The sequence below is a fragment of the Trematomus bernacchii genome, unplaced genomic scaffold, assembly GCF_902827165.1.
Source record: "Trematomus bernacchii unplaced genomic scaffold, fTreBer1.1, whole genome shotgun sequence".
NCBI lineage: Eukaryota > Metazoa > Chordata > Actinopteri > Perciformes > Nototheniidae > Trematomus > Trematomus bernacchii.
In genome coordinates, this window is record NW_022987727.1 from 15396172 (window position 1) to 15415796 (window position 19625).

Here is a 19625-nt window from a genome sequence, read left to right on the forward strand (position 1 = left end):
AGTATAATGGCCCAAGTTGTGTATATTTCTGGTTTTAAAGGGTGCATGCATGTCATTTTCGAGTAACTTGGAAGACTGTTCAAGCTGTTTGCATTTAGCCACTTATTGTTGTAATTATATCAACATGCCTGATCATTATTTATCAAGACTTCTTTGTATAAACATGGTGGTAAAGCACTAATAGTCAACCCTACAATAATGTTGTTATGTATATTGCTATATAACCCACACTCGATCAGATAGGCTGTTGTGTGTATCATTTTATAAAGGTATACATGTAAGCCTCTGAAACTGCTTTGATACAATGATGAGACACTAATACTGTGCAGTTAAAGGGGGGAACAAATGGAATGAGTGGGTTGCAGCTCATCAAAGTGAGTCGAGGTAGGTTACAGTGAAGGTTTCACAGTGAAATCCACCCACGCTTAACCAGTTTTTGTGATCAAATGAAATAAAATAATAATACAAACAAGGGAACCATTGTTTTATCTAAAAATAGACTATGGGGATAACTAAACAGATGGAGACAAAAAGGAAACCAAGACCAGAGTAGTCTTGATATTTCTTCAGAACTCCTTTAAACCTAACCGACACCCTTTCCTTCTCCCAACCACCCGCCAACTCCCTCCACTTGGACCATTAATTCTCCCAGCATGCTGTAGGCTTGTGTGCAGTGGACGGGTGGTGATGAGAGCATGGAGGGAGAGAATATGTGCTGTGTGTTTGTGCTCACAAGCGAGGAAGAGCTGACAGAAATTGCCCAAGGGTTGTTCGGGGTTGTGTGCGTGTGAAGCTAGGTCTGCAGACGAGGAGCTGCACCCCCCCTCCTCCAACCTGGTGTGTACACAGCAGGACAGGCAGGCTGAAAATCCTGCCGGTGAACAACTCTCAACAACGCTGTGAGGGCTGCGCGCGGAGAAAACAGGGAGGATGAACAGAGTGTTCAGCTACATGTAGAGACTGATGCGAACCGTGTATCACGCTACACTTAGAGCACATTACGTCTTTGGAAAGCTGCCCTTTTGTGGAAAAAATAAAATAAGTGCTATGTTTCTCACTGCATATCAGGGATATGATGCACAGATTTTAGTCAACAGCAAAAAAAAAATGTAAAGGCCATGTGGTTAAAAAAGGTTATATTCCTAAAAAAAGCATTTGTTTTGACAAAAACAATATTTTGCCAAGTGTAGAAATGTTTAATGGGGTTTTGTAGCACACTCAAACTATGTATTTTGTTATCTTAACTTGTTATTACAGTAGCAAGGGGAAATATACAAATATTTGGCAATGACCGTCCCTTTCACTGCTGGAATGATAACAAGTTGCAGATTTTACCAGCAAAATATCGTTAAACTTAACATAAGACAAGAATCCTGAACAACTATCATTACAATCAATCCCTGAGCTGTGATTGTTCGATTGCATTTAAAAGAAAAAAGCACAATCAAAACAGAGGCTGATTATGTTTTCTGCTGGATCAACTGAGGTGACATTATATGCGACTCTTTACAAGCACCACCAGGATAGTGGCTGAAATATTTTTAAACAAATGAAATGACATTTTCTGTCTATGTTTTCTTGCGAGAGGTTAAGTCATCAACAAAATCTACTGGCAGATTATAGCTTTAAACATGTGGTAAATGTTGTGTATTGAAAATGAAACAAAAACACTACATATATTAAGTGAAAGATCACGGTTAGGCTTTAAATAAGCAAATACTTAACAAGAACACAAAATACTTAGATTTGAAACATATTTGTCATACAACAAACACAGAAAACATTTTTGTTAATTCATTTCTAGCTTGCTATAGCTAACGTCTGTCTAGCTGGAACTGTTTCTGTGGAAAAAACTGGCCTTGTGTTCAATTCTTCTCAACACATGCAACAATACCAACTGGAAAGTTAAGAAGGCGAATGCAAACTGCTATGTGGGTGGACCTTGGTGCATATGCAGGATTATTCCCATCCCTGGAAAAGTATAACAGAGGTCAGATATTGACCATGCTGTTACCATTGGCTACTCAGAACATCCAGTGTGTCCCACGGTTGCCTTTAAAATAAAATGATCTCTTGTTGTGGCTTCAAAATGCCTGCAAAGGGAATAAATTGCATATTCCTCTCCTCTCTAATGTATTATTTTAATTGTTACTTCCTACAGTTTAACCATTGTAATTGCCTGCACATAATTGTTAAAATTGTACACCTATTGCCTTAGCGAAATCGGAAACAGAACACTTAAATCGCTGAGTGAGCCAAGTTATATGAGTTAAACAGCAGGATGCCAAACTGTTTCCATTCCTTTCTCAGTCTTTGGGTTTTTAGTGCCATACTGGGAAAGAGAAAGTTAGGGAGTGAAGAAGCTAATTGTCTTCTGGTGTTTGTTTAATAAAATCATTTTGAACTTGTACATGGTTTGGCAAGAAATATAGACATTTGAAATGCCAGTGATTTTCTGCACCTTTCCCCCTTGAATAGTTGCAGTTGGGAAATACAAATTCAATCGTATACCCTTTTACTTCGTGAAGGCATGGAAAGTTTTCACTTCACTGTACAGTATGTATAGGGAACTCTGGTCTTGTCTGAGATATTCCTCTTTGGCAGCCATATTGTGAATCAAAACAACCTGATCAAGTGTAGCTGTGAAACTAACTTGAGGGCTGTATAAAGAGATATTTTGTGGGGCCGAATGGGTGAATGAAAGATGACATGAAAGGGCTGTCCACCCACCGCCTAAATAGGGGTTCAGGCATTCAATAGGTTTCTGGGAAACTTCCACCCAGCAGGACGCAGAATCACAGCTGAAACACTGCAGTAGCTTTGAAGCTCAGACATATTCCATATTCTCTCTCAACCTCTGTCTTCCTCACACACACACACACACACACACACACACACACACACACACACACACACACACACACACACACACACACACACACACACACACACACACACACACACACACACACACACCACACACACACACACACACACACACACACACACACACACACACACACACACACACACACACACACACACACACACACACACACACACACACACACACCAAGAAACTACATTCAAACGCTCCCACTGAATGACGAGATAGCAGTGGATCATTGATCTCATACAGTGATTGGATCATTCGTATCTTCATAGATCACTTAAACCGCTGCTCAATCTTTCACATTAACATGCATTTGTCCAATTAGGGAGTAAAGGATTACAAAAGACCATAACAACGTTATTGGAAAGGGGGAATTCAATTCCCTCCCTTAATCAGTAGGAGATTTTTCACTGTGCTAAAACTGCTATTGTAATTTTTTACTCATGAATTCTCCGCTCTGTTGGTTTAATTGAATTGGAAAGAACATTCAGTGACTGTGGAGTGGCACATAGAGCCTAGAGCCAAGCTTGCAGCGCTATGAGCATGTTCTTTGGCAAAGCCACACTTGAGTTAAATGCTAATGCTAAGGTGACAAAGCTAACATGATCATCAGAAGGTATAATGTTTACAATGTTCGCTATCTTAGTAAGTCTTTTGCAAAGTGACAGTAATCACCACTACAGCTGAGTCTGTTGGTAATGTCAATGATTATGAAGACACAGACATTTAGCTGATGGTGCTAAAGGAAAAGGATCAGGTTGACATTTTTCCTGAGGGAAAATAGGATGTACGTACACAAATGTTGAGACATTTACACTCAAAAACAATAAATGTCAATGTCATGGTTCATTATTGTGGTATTAAAAGAGAGAAAGAACCAATCAAAGATTCATTAGCCACGTTATAGCTGGTCATCCAGGAAAAGGACTCAAAAGATTATCTTAGAAGACTATTAAAACAATCAAGTAATCCCACAGCAACATTTCCACACTTATTTTAGCTAAACTTTTGATATCAGAGGAAATCATTACCCGGGTAAACACAAAGAGAAACTGTCAAACTATAGTTCTTAATTCTTTAAAAAGAGACTGAAACTTCAATGGTTTCAATAGCTCACAGATATGAGTAAACATGTGGAAAGGGTTAGAATATATAAAAGGATCTTTGTGAATGTAGGAAGGATTTGTGAAAGAAACGTAGACTTAGAGTTGCAGAGACAGACAGAGAAGTGTGTCTGTGGTAGGAGACTATGGGTAGGCGTAGGAACTAGGGTGGGGGGGGTGTATTGTTTGTGTGCTCAATATCACCCTCCGTTGAAAGCTGTAATATCTCTTCCATTTCATTAGTTGCTACATGAACAGACGTGACATCAATCAGGGCTGGTTCTGCTGATTGAAGTGCTTCAGCATCAGAAACCATCATGGAGCATTATGGAAACAGCCTGCAGTTTGTAGGCATTGATTGTTAAATATTTTGTTGTAGTTGTATACTTAACTAATCTAATTTTCCAAAAACTTTTGTAATTCTTATTAAAGTAACATTCCTTTTTATTTGGTAAACCTTTTGACATCATATCTCAATTGTGTATGTGTCACCATTGGTTTGGCAGAAGCTGTCATAAACTGACTTTTCATCAAGTTTTAACCCCATTTTTACAATACACTACGTAGGTCTCAGTCTATCAATATTAAACAGATGAAGGATTTAGTCATAGGACACTATTATCTACTGTTATCAGGCTGAACAAACGTTAGCAGCAGCCATGTTGTGATGGCGAAAGTAGAAGACTTTAACAGATAATTTGTCTCCCGGTAAAAACCTTCTTAACAATGAACACTGAATAAATCTGAACTGAGAGGCTGAGGGAAATAGTGGTAAAGACTTTCCCACCAACACACTTCCTCACGACTTGTTTAGACTGACCGACCCGTAGCGGCAGAAATTACATATGTTCGAGTTGCAGTTTGGACTTATGTACCAGGAACGTTTTGTATATTATATATGTTACTGGGGACATGAATACGGGCCAATTAAAGGCATAGGACTGACTGAACATGGGCAGCATTGTTATTTATTGTTTGCAGCTCTGGATCCTTACCGGAGTTGACAGTGCCGTCTTTGCTGATGGAGGCCAGGACGCAGGGAAGTGGAAAGCTGGCTTTCTGTTGCACATTGTCGCTGATGAGCAGTTTCAGCTGCTGTGATGTGACTGGTGGAAAGCGATAGAACTGGAAGGTGAAGTAGATGTTGTCAGGCCAATCAGGACCAACACCCGCCGTCGGTATTCTGGCAAAACACAGAGGGTGATGATTATTCCACAAAAAGAGCAATATTTAAAGGGGACCTATCATGCAAAATGCACTTTTGTACGTCTTTTATACATGAATATGTGTCCCCGGTGTTCCAGGGAACTCACCAAGTGTCAGAAAACACAACCCTCTCTATTTTCCTCCATACCCAAATCTCTAAAAAAGGGGCTGCAACGGATCTGATAAAAACTGATCCAGATTTGAACACTGTCCTGACGTCAGGACGGTGGCGCTACGGCTATTGGGCCAACTCCACCAATCAGGAGGAGACAGCCACGGCCATTGCCGTTCGAAAGCGCTGGAGACGCTGTAGTACATATGCCAGGCCTGTAGGTGGTGCTGTTCTCACAGAATCTGCCCTTGCAAAAACAGAGCTAAAAAATGTCAAATTGAGCAAAATGAGGCATGGCTAAAATGCATGATCTGTTTGGTATTTTGAAAAAAAAAAAGTATAAATATGCCTTATATAGGTATGGTCCTACACTATATTATTCAAATATAGCATGATTGGTCCACTTTAAAGTAACACGGCAATACTGATTGTAAATAAATGCACACGTGATTGATTTACAAGCCTGGAAGTCACCAAATTAACACTAACTGTGATATTTTTATTACAAACCCGATGTGGGGAGTAGAGTGGTGGGCATATATGAAAATTAACGGTTGAAAATGGCCTTAAAAACCTGCAAAAGTAAATCACATTTCAGCTAATGATTTACCTGAGACAATTCCAGGAAAGAAAAAAATTGAAATATGCATGTCTTGCACATCCCACCTCAGCCAATTATTCAGCTTTACAGCTTCTTAAAAGTAAAAACCCAATAATAAAAATGAGGATGAGAACTCAAGGTACTAAATCATACCTGAAAGTGGCCATAAATCGGAGAGCTGATTAAGAAGATACAAACTTAGCACTGCACCTTTGATTCATTAAGAGTGGATAACTTGGCTGCTTCTTAAAACTTAAGGCAGCTTGAAAACATAGTTATTAGATCTGAAGAAGTAATTAAATCTTGTCTATGTCAAAAAAAGTTTATGACTGTAGTTGTAATATGTAAATACAAAGGGAGTAATTGTTTAAAGTTTGTTTTCCAGAATGTATTTGGAGAAGGGAAAGTCTCTGTGACTATGAGAACCTCCTGGTGTTGTGTGTACCTCTTTACAAAAACACCCCCCTCCGAGTGTGATTTCACAACAACGTACACAGATCTAAACACAGACTTCAAACTGTGGATGGCCCATAAAATGTTTTGCTGCTATAGGCTTAGACTGTCGGGGGACACCTTACTTCTTCCTTCTCTCTGTCTGTACCTGTGTACTCTCATGTTCCGAATAACCCAGCTTCCCCCAAATTTCTTTTTGGTGTCTATCTACGCCGGGATCCTGAGCCGTGGCTGATCCTGTTGCTGTGGTCCTGGATCCTGAGTCCTGCATCCTGAGTCCTGCATCCTGAGTCCTGGATTTCGAGTCGTGGCTGAACCGGTCTCTGCGGTCCTGCCTGACTCTCATCATACTAGGGCTGCACGATATTGGAAAAAACTGACATTGCGATTTTTTCCCCCCTGATATATATTGCGATATGAAAACATACAGGAATTGAAGAAAAGACCGTTTTTTTTCCCGCAAACCATCCTTTCTTGAACTTTAATGCTATACAATTGGTATTTTTTTAACTATAATTAACCGGATGAAGGATTTTAGTCACGGACGTCTGGATCTTTTTTTTTAAATCGCACGTCCACACGATGTGAATATCGCGCATGCGCATATCACGATTATCGTCACGACACGATATATCGTGCAGCCCTACATCGTACTACTTCCCTGATGGCTCCCACAGGATTGTTGACATCCTCGTGGATTCATCTTCTTATTATAGACACATGCATTTCCAAACATTTGGACTACCTATGTTGCAAATGTATTATCTATTGCACGTCTGTCCGTCCTGGGAGAGGGATCCCTCCTCTGTTGCTCTCCCTGAGGTTTCTCCCATGTTCCCCTTTAAACTGTGGGTTTTCTCCGGAAGTTTTTCCTTGTACGATGTGAGGGTCTAAGGACAGAGGGTGTCGTATTGTCATACTGATATTCTGTACAAACTGTGAAGTCAACTGAGACAAATGTAACATTTGTGATATTGGGCTATATAAATAAACATTGATTGATTGACATTGAATGATTGAAAATGTCCCAGTGGCCTGCAAGGACTCGATTTAGCAGCGAGCATAATAAATAATGAGCGAAAATTCAGGGGAAGCTTCTTCTGCTTCCGTCAAATGAACAGATTAGCAATCAGTCATCGGGTATTCAATAATGAGGAGGCAAAAAAAGATTTCAAAATGAGCAGAGAGTGCTAGGACCCCGCGTCGACGGACAGGACGTAAAAGCCTCAGGTTTCAAAGAAGAATCTAATAAGAGCGGTGTGTGACCTCCCAGTCAATCACTCGCTCTGATACGCCACCGTTAAAGTTTCCACCGTGCTCCGCCTTCACAGAGGAGCAGGCATTAATATTCATTCCGTAAACAGACAATATTGATAATTATGGCGCCCGGGTGAGAGCTAGAAAATTACACTGCCTGGTATCCACAGGCTCCTAAATCCCTGCGCGCCATACTTGTTTGTCATAATTATGAGGTAACCCTCAGCCCACGCTACAGTGAGCCATAGAGATTCACAAAGTATGTTCAATTATGGGCTTTCAGAAAAAAAAACTAAAATAAACTGGAGAATTAAATTAGCTTTGGTATTTTCACACATTAAAGTAAAAATCCATACTTTCTGATATTAAAATATCTGCTTTTTTCACAGTCTCCCAAGGATAATATGGTAGGGTTTCAGCTTACCCAGGGGCTTTAAGTGTTTGCTGTTGCAATCTTACAATACGACTGGGTTGTTATACCATACTTCCTTCTAACTCGCCTGCAGAAAGGAAGTGATTTAATTGCCAGCCTGTCGGGAATAGACAGGATAGCGATGATGCGCTGGGGAAAAATGAAAGGTATCAGAAACATTTAATTACTGACCTCGCTGCTCAATATCAGGGAGGGGAAGGTTCTTGTAAGAAAGTCAGTCTGACTTCTTTTTATCAATCTCACCGTGTGCATCCATTATCAAGTTATTTTTTAACACTTTGGTGCATCTGATTTATTGCGAAATAAAACTGTTATTACACCCATATTAATCCCATGTTACACTGTTATTAGACCCATATTACACAAATATAAGACTGTAGCTACACTGTTATTTCTCCCATTTTACACAGGGACACAGCCTGTCAAATGACTGTATCCCCCAGCATACTCTTCTTATTCTAAAGGACACAGAGGCAAAAAAAAGAGTCCTTTGAAGACTTTACCTGTGGTTCTGGGCACTTGTGGGGGGCATTTTTCAATAATTTATAATGTTTTGAAAACTAAAAACGGACATCCAATTGGAAGATAAATAACGTAAATGCAGTCCCAATCATTTTCTAAAGCCTATTGGTCCATACCAAGAATACCAATGATTGTTTTTGCTTCTTAGCCATGAGGTGCCTCTTTTCCTGCTGCTTTTTCTACCTCCATAACTTAATTCCTCCTCTATGCTCTGCTTAAAAATAGAGGGTAGATGTCATAGCACAGCATCAAAGCCCACATCGTACACACCAATCAGACAGAACAATTGTCACAGAGTAGCTGACATGTGTTGCTCTAGGGACCTAGGCTAACCTTCCAACAAAAAGTGGCTTGAAAAGTGTTCTTTACCTGAGAAAAAACATTAAAAACTTTGATGAAAACTACAGACTTTGCCCAAAAAGGTGAATAGTGTGTGGCTTGGTTATATGCTTAGATGGAATAATGAGGAATATGTACTCATCTCTCAAATGTGGAGTACACAGGTGAACCTTAAGCTAACATCTTCTACCATCACAAAGGAAGACCCAAATATTTGATTGTAAAACAATCCTCATAGAGTGCCACAGTGACGCGTCCTAAAACCCGGAAGTAAACTTCTTCCGGTTCCTTCGACAAAAACCAATGCAATTTCTCCATAGGATTTTGGAAAATAGCTCGAAATAAGGTCTGTGGTTGACACAAATTGAAGAGACAGATCACGTTTTGTTCAGCCGGATAATATCCACATGTCTACCCTACTTTTATAATTTTCTAATCATAAATCAATCGATCATAAATCTATCGATTAGAAAACCGGAAGTGATAAAATGCTATCTTACTTCCGGGTTTTAGGACGGGTCACTGTGGCACTCTATTGAAAGCAAAAATGTCTATCAACACCTAGGAGAGAGAACAGCTGCACATGTCAAGTGTTGAAGTTGGTACGCAAGAAGTCATGGCAGCATGATGGCGATGAACAAGACAGATGTGTGTTGGATTTATCAAACTGCTGATGCTGCTGATGACAGGATAGAAGGACACAAGGAGTGGTGTGTTTTGTACCCGTCCTTCAGCGCCCCCCCCCTCCCCTCCACTGTCAGCTCTGACAGAGGGGACACGGGCTCTAGGTTTTTTTTGTGATGAGATGCTGACAGATGTGCGATTCAGCCCTTGCTTGTGTGTTTTTATTCAGACTGCGAGTGTGCGTCGGTGTCTGAGTATGTACCTGACGTGTGTGTAGAGGATGACTGGCAGGACTTTATGCCGGCACGGTTTAAGTGTATTGAAGATTTGGCTGCAGTTCAATGCGGAAAAAAGAGAGAAATCTCAAGGCAGGCTGAGCACTGCAATAATGCATTAAGTGTGTATATTTTCCTATACAAGGTAAAATGGCCTGTGGCTCAGTCTACGATATGTTAGTTGAGTGTTTCAAACAGTGATGGAGGTAGTTTCTGAATCCACTTCTTAGGTAAAAGTATCCATGCAGCAATATAAAAATATTCCATTATAATCAAAAGTAGTGAATTAAGAATCCTACTTGTATAAAAGTGCATATTTCGGTCCCTCTGTCTGATATATTTTCATGTATGACATCCTTAGGTCATATATCTGACTTTTCCCACCAACTCATGATTTTTCATGAGATATGAAAGTTTTTTACATAAAACCATGTGAGATGCTTTGAGGGAAACATCTACATTTGGTTGCACGTTTAATGACGCATAGAGATCTGAAATGTAACTCCAATTACAATGATTTGTATTAGCGTCCCAAGACAAAAAGGTGTGAAATCACTGGTTTTGTGTTTTAAATTCTTACCTTAAAATTCTGTCAAATAAATGTGTAAAAAGCACATCCCTAAAAGGTATAGAGAAGCGGAAGTCAAAGTAACATAAAATGGAAAAACCCAAAGAAAGTACCTGTAGTTTAAGTAGATCAATTCATAAAAAATAAAGTTACTGTCAACCAATACTATCAAATCAACAACTGCAACATCTCATTATAATAAATAAAAAAATCATTGTATTAACAGAAATATTTCAGGAGCATAAAATCATAAACCAATCTGCACTGATCTCTATGACAAAAGGACAGACATTGTGCAGTACATCAGCTGCTGTTATCATTGGTAACACTGATGTGACCCCGCACCACAGGCCTCACCTGGTAAACGCCAGGAACTGGAACACCAGCAGATTGCCTTGTAGAGGGTCAATCTCTTCCCGTCTGGGGTCAAAGGTCACAGGCTCTGTGGGGTCCAGGACTTCAGCCACCTGCCCATCAGAGTCAACGATGTTGGGGAAGCCAGCTGAGTAGAGGTGGGCCAGTGCGCTCCTGGAGCTGGCTGAGCAGGAGCTAAAGGAGAAAGTTGTTAAATTAGAGGACAGTTCGAGAGTCATGAGCACACATCGATCATTCGCCTAGCAGAAAATACTTAATCGAGCGCGAATGCTGATGCTTTACGAGGGTCTGGATGTAATGCGTTTAACCAGAGATACAGCAGCCTCACTTGGGCGATTTGCGGTTGTAAATGAGGCTTACAATTTGTTTGGGATCCAAGCAGAATACAGTGCCGCTTTATCATTTCAGACCCAGTTTTGTTTCGGTTTCTTTGGGATTCCTTACCTATTGGGACTTGATTTCAATATTTGCCTGGACTTAACAAATGCAGGGAAAAAAAGCTCAGACAGCAGGAGGATGTCAGCAATATCCGTCAAGAAGCAGAAGAACGAGAACGCTTACAGGGGAGAGGGAACGGGTGCCAAATCGCCCCCTCTGGATTTTCCCAACATAATTGGCAGTTATCTGTAATCATAGTGGCCACCTGTTTTTCCGCAACTATGGTGACATTCATAACTTATGCTCTCGACACTGACACCAAACGCTCTGGGTATGATAAACACAGTGCACAGATGTCTGGCTAAAGTGCAAGCACAGGAAAAATGAACGATAATATTTGGGTTATTATAAAAGTAACACAGCCTCCATTAAACTAATTAAGGCAACAACAGTGAAGAAGACAGTCGATTGGGCTTTCTCCTCAGTGGCTGTGTCAATTTCACGCCTTCAAAGTAAGATCTTAATTTAGCCCGGGTGGATTAATATTCAAGACGTCATTTTTATTTCAAAGGGGGCTCAATCAGATATGCACAGCAAACTTCAATTAAACTTCTTTAGATTCATTGTTCTTCTCAGAAGTGGGTCAGCCCGTACCGTACACAGTCAAAAAGATGTTCTGGCTCAGAGTGAAGAGGCAGAGATGTTTCGGTCTAGTGAACTGAACAGCGTGGTATCTGGATCCAAATTCTCGGATTGGGAAAGGGTTTTCGATGCCAGCTGCTTATTGACAGACTTTCTTTGCTAATGCAAGGTCTTGTTTCGGAGTAACCGTGCCCATTATTTGCAGGGTTTCTCATTGGTGGTCAGCTTTACCGCTGCCATTAAGATATCTTCTCCAAAACTTTTATTATTAGCTGCTGTGTAAACTCTGAGCTCAAAGCAATGTATTCTGTAGCAAACTTAATCAAAGTCAAAACCTCAGCCTTACAGCTGGATTTAATCATGTATTCCCACACAAAAAAAACAATGCTGAGGCCATTACCCAAAGTGGAATGTAAAGTCTGACAAAACGATTTCTTCAAATTGGCTCTGAGCTGGATTCTACCGCTTTCTGACAACATCGCTGTACCGCACAGCGAACACATGCTGCCAATTAGAGAGCCGATCGATATCCCTCTGTAGATAGCGAGGCAGTGAACTTTTGTGGTAATGAAGGACTGTACACAGAGATACCGCGGCCAGATAAAACAGAGGCATGTTTAAAGTGGCTCCTTTATTCAATAATGTCTCCTGAAACCTGGGTAACACTTTCTGTCAATCTCCGGTGCTGCAATGGAGACGTTAGCCACCCTAGAAACTCCTCATCATAGAAATTACGATTAAGAAGACATATTCTTCTCATGTTCAGGTTCATATTTGTATTGTGTGCCTCAATTGTGACATGTTTATGTGCTTTAATGTTTAAAAAGTGCTTTGTTTTTTCTCATACTGCCTGTGCTGCATCACCTCTTTTCACTCTCTGTCTGAAACCAGAGCCCAGTCTGCTGTGTTGTGATTGGTCAACCGCTTAGAGATGTCCCGCCCCTTAGCCTATAATGGTGTTGTGGGTTGTTGGAGAGAAACTTGGGGATTTTAGCCTTTGCAGACCATTTACATGCATCAAAACGTATATTACACATTACACAACAATACACTACAAGAAAGGGGAAAAAAGCTCAATAGGGCCTCTTTAAAAGAATGTGAGTTATTATGTATTAATCTCGGAAAGCCAGGTGGCCAAATCATACCAGCTTCATATATCTGGAATACACTAGAGTGCAACCGATTCAATCCCAATCAAATCGATTTTCAAGGTCACACATCATAAGCGTCAATCATTTAACTGGCCAGCGCTTAGTGTTTTACGAATAACAGCTGGCCTCTTTATTGCAACTCATATTACACAGCTGATGCCAACACCAACATACATTAAGCGGTATTTCTGTCACTTTTTATTCAGGATAAGGGATAGCCCTGGTTTTCGGAGTGCAGAATGGTACCTGAATGGATTCAATTCAGTTTGGGCAAATAACTAACCTTATCACGGGTAATGGAGATTCAGAGGCCAAGGGGAGGAAGACCACAAATTAACACGTGAAAGGGAAATGATGTCTGGCATGTTTTATGAAGGCAGTCCTGTGTTACTCTTGGGGTAAAAGGCAATTTATAAGTGATGTATTACAGCATAACAAAACGTAGCTTATTCCTCTGGCCTGCTATTTCTTTTAATTTTCTTACTATTCAAAAATCACCGAATGTCAACATTGCCAGACTTTTTTGTGTCTGAGAGTTCAAGATACTTTGGCCTTTCAACCAGCTTTGTAACTTAATTGAATTTGTTCATGACAGTTTCACAACAATTGTGATGTAGCCCTCTTACTTAAAAGAAAGCCTTTGACTTTCTATAACAGATCATTTCTCATGGCATTTCTCAGGCTCACCTGGGTACATTCATCCCCAGTGTGATGACAGGGGCATGGACAGGGGTGAAGGGCAGCTCCTGAAGTTGCGCTCCTTCGTCTGGAGCCAAAGGTGACGCGCCTCCTTCCCGCTGGAGGTCCATCTCCAGGTGGGCGATGTTGCTGACACCTGAGCAGGCCTGTACCAAAGTGAGAGGATAAAGATACAGAGGGTAACATGAAAAGAGCTGCAGAAACCACATTTGAACTATATTTAGGGTGGATGGGTTTTTAATAAAATTCCTTAAAGAGGCTAGGAAATCTAAAGAGAAGGTGACTGTAGTCCAGCTGGTGTTTAAAGGTTAAACAGTACAGGGAATTGAGTGGACAAAACAACTCCACTGTGGTATGGTCACATGCAGAGTGAATCCAAATTGGAAGCATGGAAATGAATGGACAGTAAAATTGTCTTATGGAGGTTTAAAAGGCAACATGGCATGAGAGAAAGCTATTGGAGTTGTCAGATTTCACCAATTCTCCCTTTTGCTTTTCTGCTTGTGGTCTCAATTTATTAAAAAATAACTAATTTTCTGCAGAACATGTTGGCACTGTAGTTTTTAAAATTAGAAAACAGGAGTGAATACTGCATTTGTTTGGCATTATTTTTCGTTGTGAATTAACACACCTGCACTAGGTAGCACCTCTAAAAGGCAGGACTGTGTATGAAGGGAAATGTGGATCATTGCTGTGTTGGTTAAAGAAAAAAACATTATGGCAAAGATAAATGAGAAATATCAGGCTTCAGGTGGATAAGTATTTTGGTTTTGGTTGCAGTGCATGCGTGAAAGGGTTGCATCTTTTTGTTGTCTGAGGATGATGTATTCTCTGTGAAACATTTCTGTCCCTTCCTGTTATGAGAACTAGCTCAACTGTGGTCATTTTTAATTAAACCTAAGTGCTACTGACAGTCAATTTCTCATTTTGATTTAGGTGAAAGCAAACAGGACGGAATATACAACACCATTGTGACTTTGAAGCATTTTATTTACAATCAGTGACTGACATTTTTAATTTAGCCTGTTAGCCATGTTTCTTTCCCCTTAAACTGTTCAGGAAAAGAACAAAAAAACTGTTAAAGCCTGTGGATCAATTCAACATTTCTTAATGTTTTGTGGCAAACATTAATCCCCTTTTCTTGTCATTGAGACACGCGGCTAAAGGGGTATTAGCACAGATAATTAGCTAAGGAGTACTAATGGTGTCATTTTCCAGTCAAGTGTTGTTGTTTTTTTGGTCTTTGATGCATGAGCATTGGTTCAGTTGGCCTATCAGAGGACAAGCATGGCTGCGCATTATTAGCCTTTCCATCATACATGCTGGTAATAACCACAGCCAAAGTCAAGCCGCGACATACACATCCATGTTCCCCGTTGATCAAACAGCCTGCGGGATAATAACCTTAGAGGATGCAAAGGCATGGTGTAGACCCCTTAACATGTTTAAAGGGCTCAAAGTAATAGCTTTACAGGCGACGGTAACTGAACCTGGTGCCATCAAGCCTACACTGTGTGATGGCAGACAAGAGAGTATCTTTTATAGGCAGGTGTTGAGGTTATGGACAAGGACAAATGGAGGTTCAAACAATAAATTCTGCAATCTGATTTAATGACTCAATATATGCACAAAGACTGCAAGAGAAACTCCCTTGGAGTACCATAACTGAAAACTAATAGCCCGGGGACTAGGGACATAATGCATCACACTTATCCAAGGCTTTATTGTTGACAACAAAGTATTGGACAGCATCAGCTGCCGAGTATGAAACAAGCAATCAAAATTGAAATTCATAAGCAATAAAAACACTCCCATCCTCGACTCAATAGACTAAGGTTTATTTGCAGCTACAGTACAGGCTCACTTGGTCTGGTATGACAAGCAGCGGTACCTTTAAAATTAAGATTGATATAACTTTGTAACTGATACTGAGTCAGATTATGTATGTGTGATACTGTTACGCCAAATTCTAACCATTTTGCCAATTTCCTGTTGTGGCACTATGGAACATCGCCATTCCTATTAGCTAGCGCTCCAACACATTGTTTGTGGTTACTAAGATAAGGGGCTAAGGATCGGGATATTTCTAAGCGGTTGACCAATCAAAACAGAGCCGGCCAGCTAACCAATCAGAGCAGACTGGGCCCTGGTTTCAGACAGAGGGTGAAAAGAGGTGCTGCAGCACAGGCATGAGAGCAATAAAGAGCTTTTTGAACATTAGATCATGTAAATATGGCACAGTTAAGGCACACAATACAAATATGAACCTGGATATGACCATAATATGTTCTCTTTAAAAAGAGGCAAACAGAAGTCAGAGGTTAATGTCCATTATTTATAGTTATTGTATTTAATTAAAACAATGTGTATGTCTTTTTCATTTTAGGATATGACATTCAACGTTTTGAATCTTTGGATCTTATAAAACAACTTACCTCAAATTTTACAGCAGCAGCGTTATAGGTAATTGGTGTACTGTATCATAAAAAGAAACAGTGTAGACATACATTTCTACAAAAAAGTGGCATTGGTTCATGCTTAATTATGAAAAATCATCAAATCAAAGTCTCCAATAAAGTATGTTACTCCAAAAGTAAGGACATTAGATCATGTTGATGAGTGTTGCCGTACATACAGTACTGCATGTCACTTTTACCTGACATATTTAAACAAGTCCACTGCTTGAAATTAACCACAAATACCAAATTACAGGATTTTCTAAAGATTAGACATACATATACTTTATTTAAAATACATACATTTTTCTGACTGTTCTTCTACAGCACAACCTTGTCAGTTTTTTGAAAAACCAAATTGAATTGTGTCTTTTTCTAGCCATTTGTGCGTCTGATTATATTGTTATCTTCAGTAAGCCTGATCCACATTTCCTGGATTATTCCTGCAATATGATTCATAGCTTAAGCCATATGGATTTGAGCATGAAATATGGAAGAAAACCCATTAAAGCTACTGCTGTCTAGTTAGAATATGAGCAAAGTCCTTCTTAGCTGTGCTGATGCGTAAAAGCAGGTGGAGCGGCCAGGACAGCTCTGAAAAAAGCCTCACAATCGACTGTGAACACAAAATTCAAATGAAGAAAAACTTAATACAGAGAAGCGGATGAAGAAATGTTTAGAAATGTTTAACTCGTCAGATTACTATAACTAAATTACAGTTTATACGTACAACTTTTTTACTGAACAATGATGGAAACCACTGTCTGTTCATTTTGAATGGTTCCAGTTAAGATTGTTTTGATTATGATAAAGATCCGTCCAATATGTTCAGGAAAACCACAGATAAGTTGGTGTAAGCAAATAGTGAGAAGGACATCTGGGCTACTTTGCTCATGCAACAAATGGATAGATAGAAATCTGTAGTTTGTTATTTTCTCCTGTCTGCGTCATGATTTGCTTGCATGAGTTTTTGTTCTTGTTAGTTTGCATATCCTGTCCTCTTTCCAGGTTACATTGTGGAGAGAAAGTAATGTGACACGTGCTCCATCTGTTTGACAATACCTGTAAGCTGTTTGACATCTTCCTGAATCAATCTTTCCCCTATATGTTGGCATTACATATATCATTTTGTCATATTGATTGTCTAATTGTAATTTCATAAGGATCGTTATTCTGCAAACATGACATCCTTTTCTGAAGTTTCTTTCATTTTTTTCATTAAGATTTATTATGGCGGGATTTTCCGTATCTGCTGAAGGGTCTACGGACAGCAGGCGTTGTATGCTGTACGGATTGCAAAACAACCGAAGGGAAATATACTTTGCTATATAAATGAAATTGCCTTGACTTTACTTGACATGGATTGACACATAATAGTAATATAAAGGATGGCAAACACAAAATAAGTACCTTATTGAAAGTGCCCTGTGGGATTTTCTTTTAAACAAACACAAGTTCTGTTTACATTCAGAGTTATTCACCAAAACACATTGCGTGTATCCTTATGTGCTGTAAAGGTGAGTGTGTCTTTGAACTCTACCGAGTGTCTGTTGGCATATCCTTGGGGATTTACAGGCTTATGCTGTGTGTTTGAATGCCACCTAAAGATGTGTAAATGCATTTCTGACTCCTTTTCTACTTGTGTACCTTCCTCAGGGTGTGAGTACAAGGCTAAGTGTGTGTGTGTGTGTGTGTGTGTGTGTGTGTGTGTGTGTGTGTGTGTGTGTGTGTGTGTGTGTGTGTGTGTGTGAGCGTACGGAGGTGGAAATCTTACGACATGTGACAGCTGGTGGGCCGATGCCAGTGGGGAGGGATGGAGCAGAGAGGGAAACGACTGTTGCCACGGCAACGCCGAGCTGGAGTGGCTGATGGTCGGGTAGCGTGAAGTAGCTGCCAGCTGAGACAGCGAGAGCTGCGGAGAAACAATGCAAATGATTCACTGTTATTATTATGATTATGAACAACAGGGCTCAGGAATATAGTTCACGCCAGAGAGACACATGTATCGTCTCAGATGACAACAACACACCATTAAACTGCTGCCGCTCCTATAAGCCCTTCGCACTCCACCCGTTTCCCCACCCACCCACACTCCCTCAACACTGTCATCCCCAGCAGGTCGATTTAATAACTGTTTGTCTGATCCCTTCTTGATTCTGTTGACTTGTGACTTGACACAAAACAGATTGGAGCTAATAATCGAGTGCTGTTGGTTGTTTGACAAGGTGACCTAAAATATATGTTTTTTTATTCCGTTATCCACTTAACAAATATTGTTATCATGACAACCAAGGTCCTTCACTTTATAAATACATTCTAAGGTCCCTGAGCATTAACAATGTAGCCATAACTATAGCATTGTCACATCATTAACATATTGTATTAATTTAAATAGGCAATTGGTATTGAGTAGTTACAAACCACTTTATTAGTCCAACAAGCACAGAGGTGAAGTGAATGGGATGTAAATGATTTTCCTAAAATAAAATATAGTTTATAACCATGCAAAAAAGGATAAATAATAATTACAAAAGGCTATGCTTTCAATATGAAATAATACATTTATCAAGCAGAGCACTCATATAAGGACATGCCCAAAAGTTTCTGAAAACAATGTGTTTTGTGTCAATTTATGGGATAAAAACTGTCTCTTATGAAACAAGAAAACAGAAAACATGTTTTTCATAATAGAAAAGGCTGTGTTTTCTTTAAATGACTGATTTTAGCTGCCATTTCAGCATTTAAGCTTATTTTATGATGTTTGCTTTAATGCAAAATGAACACCTCTCTAATGTTCACCTGTAGTCGAGACACATTCGAAATAATTAACATTTTCACAGCACTACTTCAATCATGTTTAAGTTCTTCCTATAAACTAAAACAATGTCCTTATACATAAATATGTATTGATTGTTCATTTGGTCTTTTGGCTGCAGATGTGTCTCCTTGAAACCCAAGAAAGGGAAACAAATATTTGCAGGAAGTACTAAGATTCATTAATCATAACTTATCACAATGCAAAATATTTTCGTATGTTAAAAAGAGAAAATGGCAGCAGGGAGGTGGTGGTGGAGGTGTGAAAATGTACCGTGTGCGTCATTGTAGTTCAGGTAATTGCACTTCTCCTTAATGATTGAATGTCTGTGTAGAAATGCTGTAAATGGTGTTGGACCTACAACTCTTTGGCGGTAATTGGTCAGGCCTGCGTTGCATCTTGGCAATTTTCTCCTCTATTATTTAAATATATTCTGACACTTTCTCAAGTGTTATCGCTTAAATGGTAAGCTTTAGAAAGAAAGCCCTTAACAGTTTACTGCTATGTATCTGGTTTCGATAAGCATTGGCAAAAACGTATGAAGAGGGGATTGGAAGTCCCTTCCCTGGCCACCTATGTCCTCCTGGGGGATCCTGTGGCTTTCCCTGGCTCATAAGGACATATTACACCTCTGAGTGAGTCTACCCCAAGGTTTCCTCCCAGATGGATGTCCACAGGGAGGCGTCTGGGTGGAATCCTAATCAGATAACCCTAACCACATCT

General features: G+C 39.8%; 1 protein-coding gene across 1 annotated transcript in view; it reads right to left on the reverse strand.

Annotated features, from left to right (window-relative positions):
* The window catches only part of nphp4 (nephronophthisis 4), a 183892-nt gene that overhangs the window by 44069 nt on the left and 120198 nt on the right, over positions 1-19625 (reverse strand). The window contains exons 13-16 of the mRNA XM_034145454.1: positions 17862-17999; positions 13620-13777; positions 10744-10935; positions 4992-5179 (exon numbers count right to left, since the gene is read on the reverse strand). Of these exons, the coding sequence (XP_034001345.1) occupies positions 4992-5179; positions 10744-10935; positions 13620-13777; positions 17862-17999 (676 nt within the window). The remainder of the gene's footprint in view (positions 1-4991; positions 5180-10743; positions 10936-13619; positions 13778-17861; positions 18000-19625) is intronic.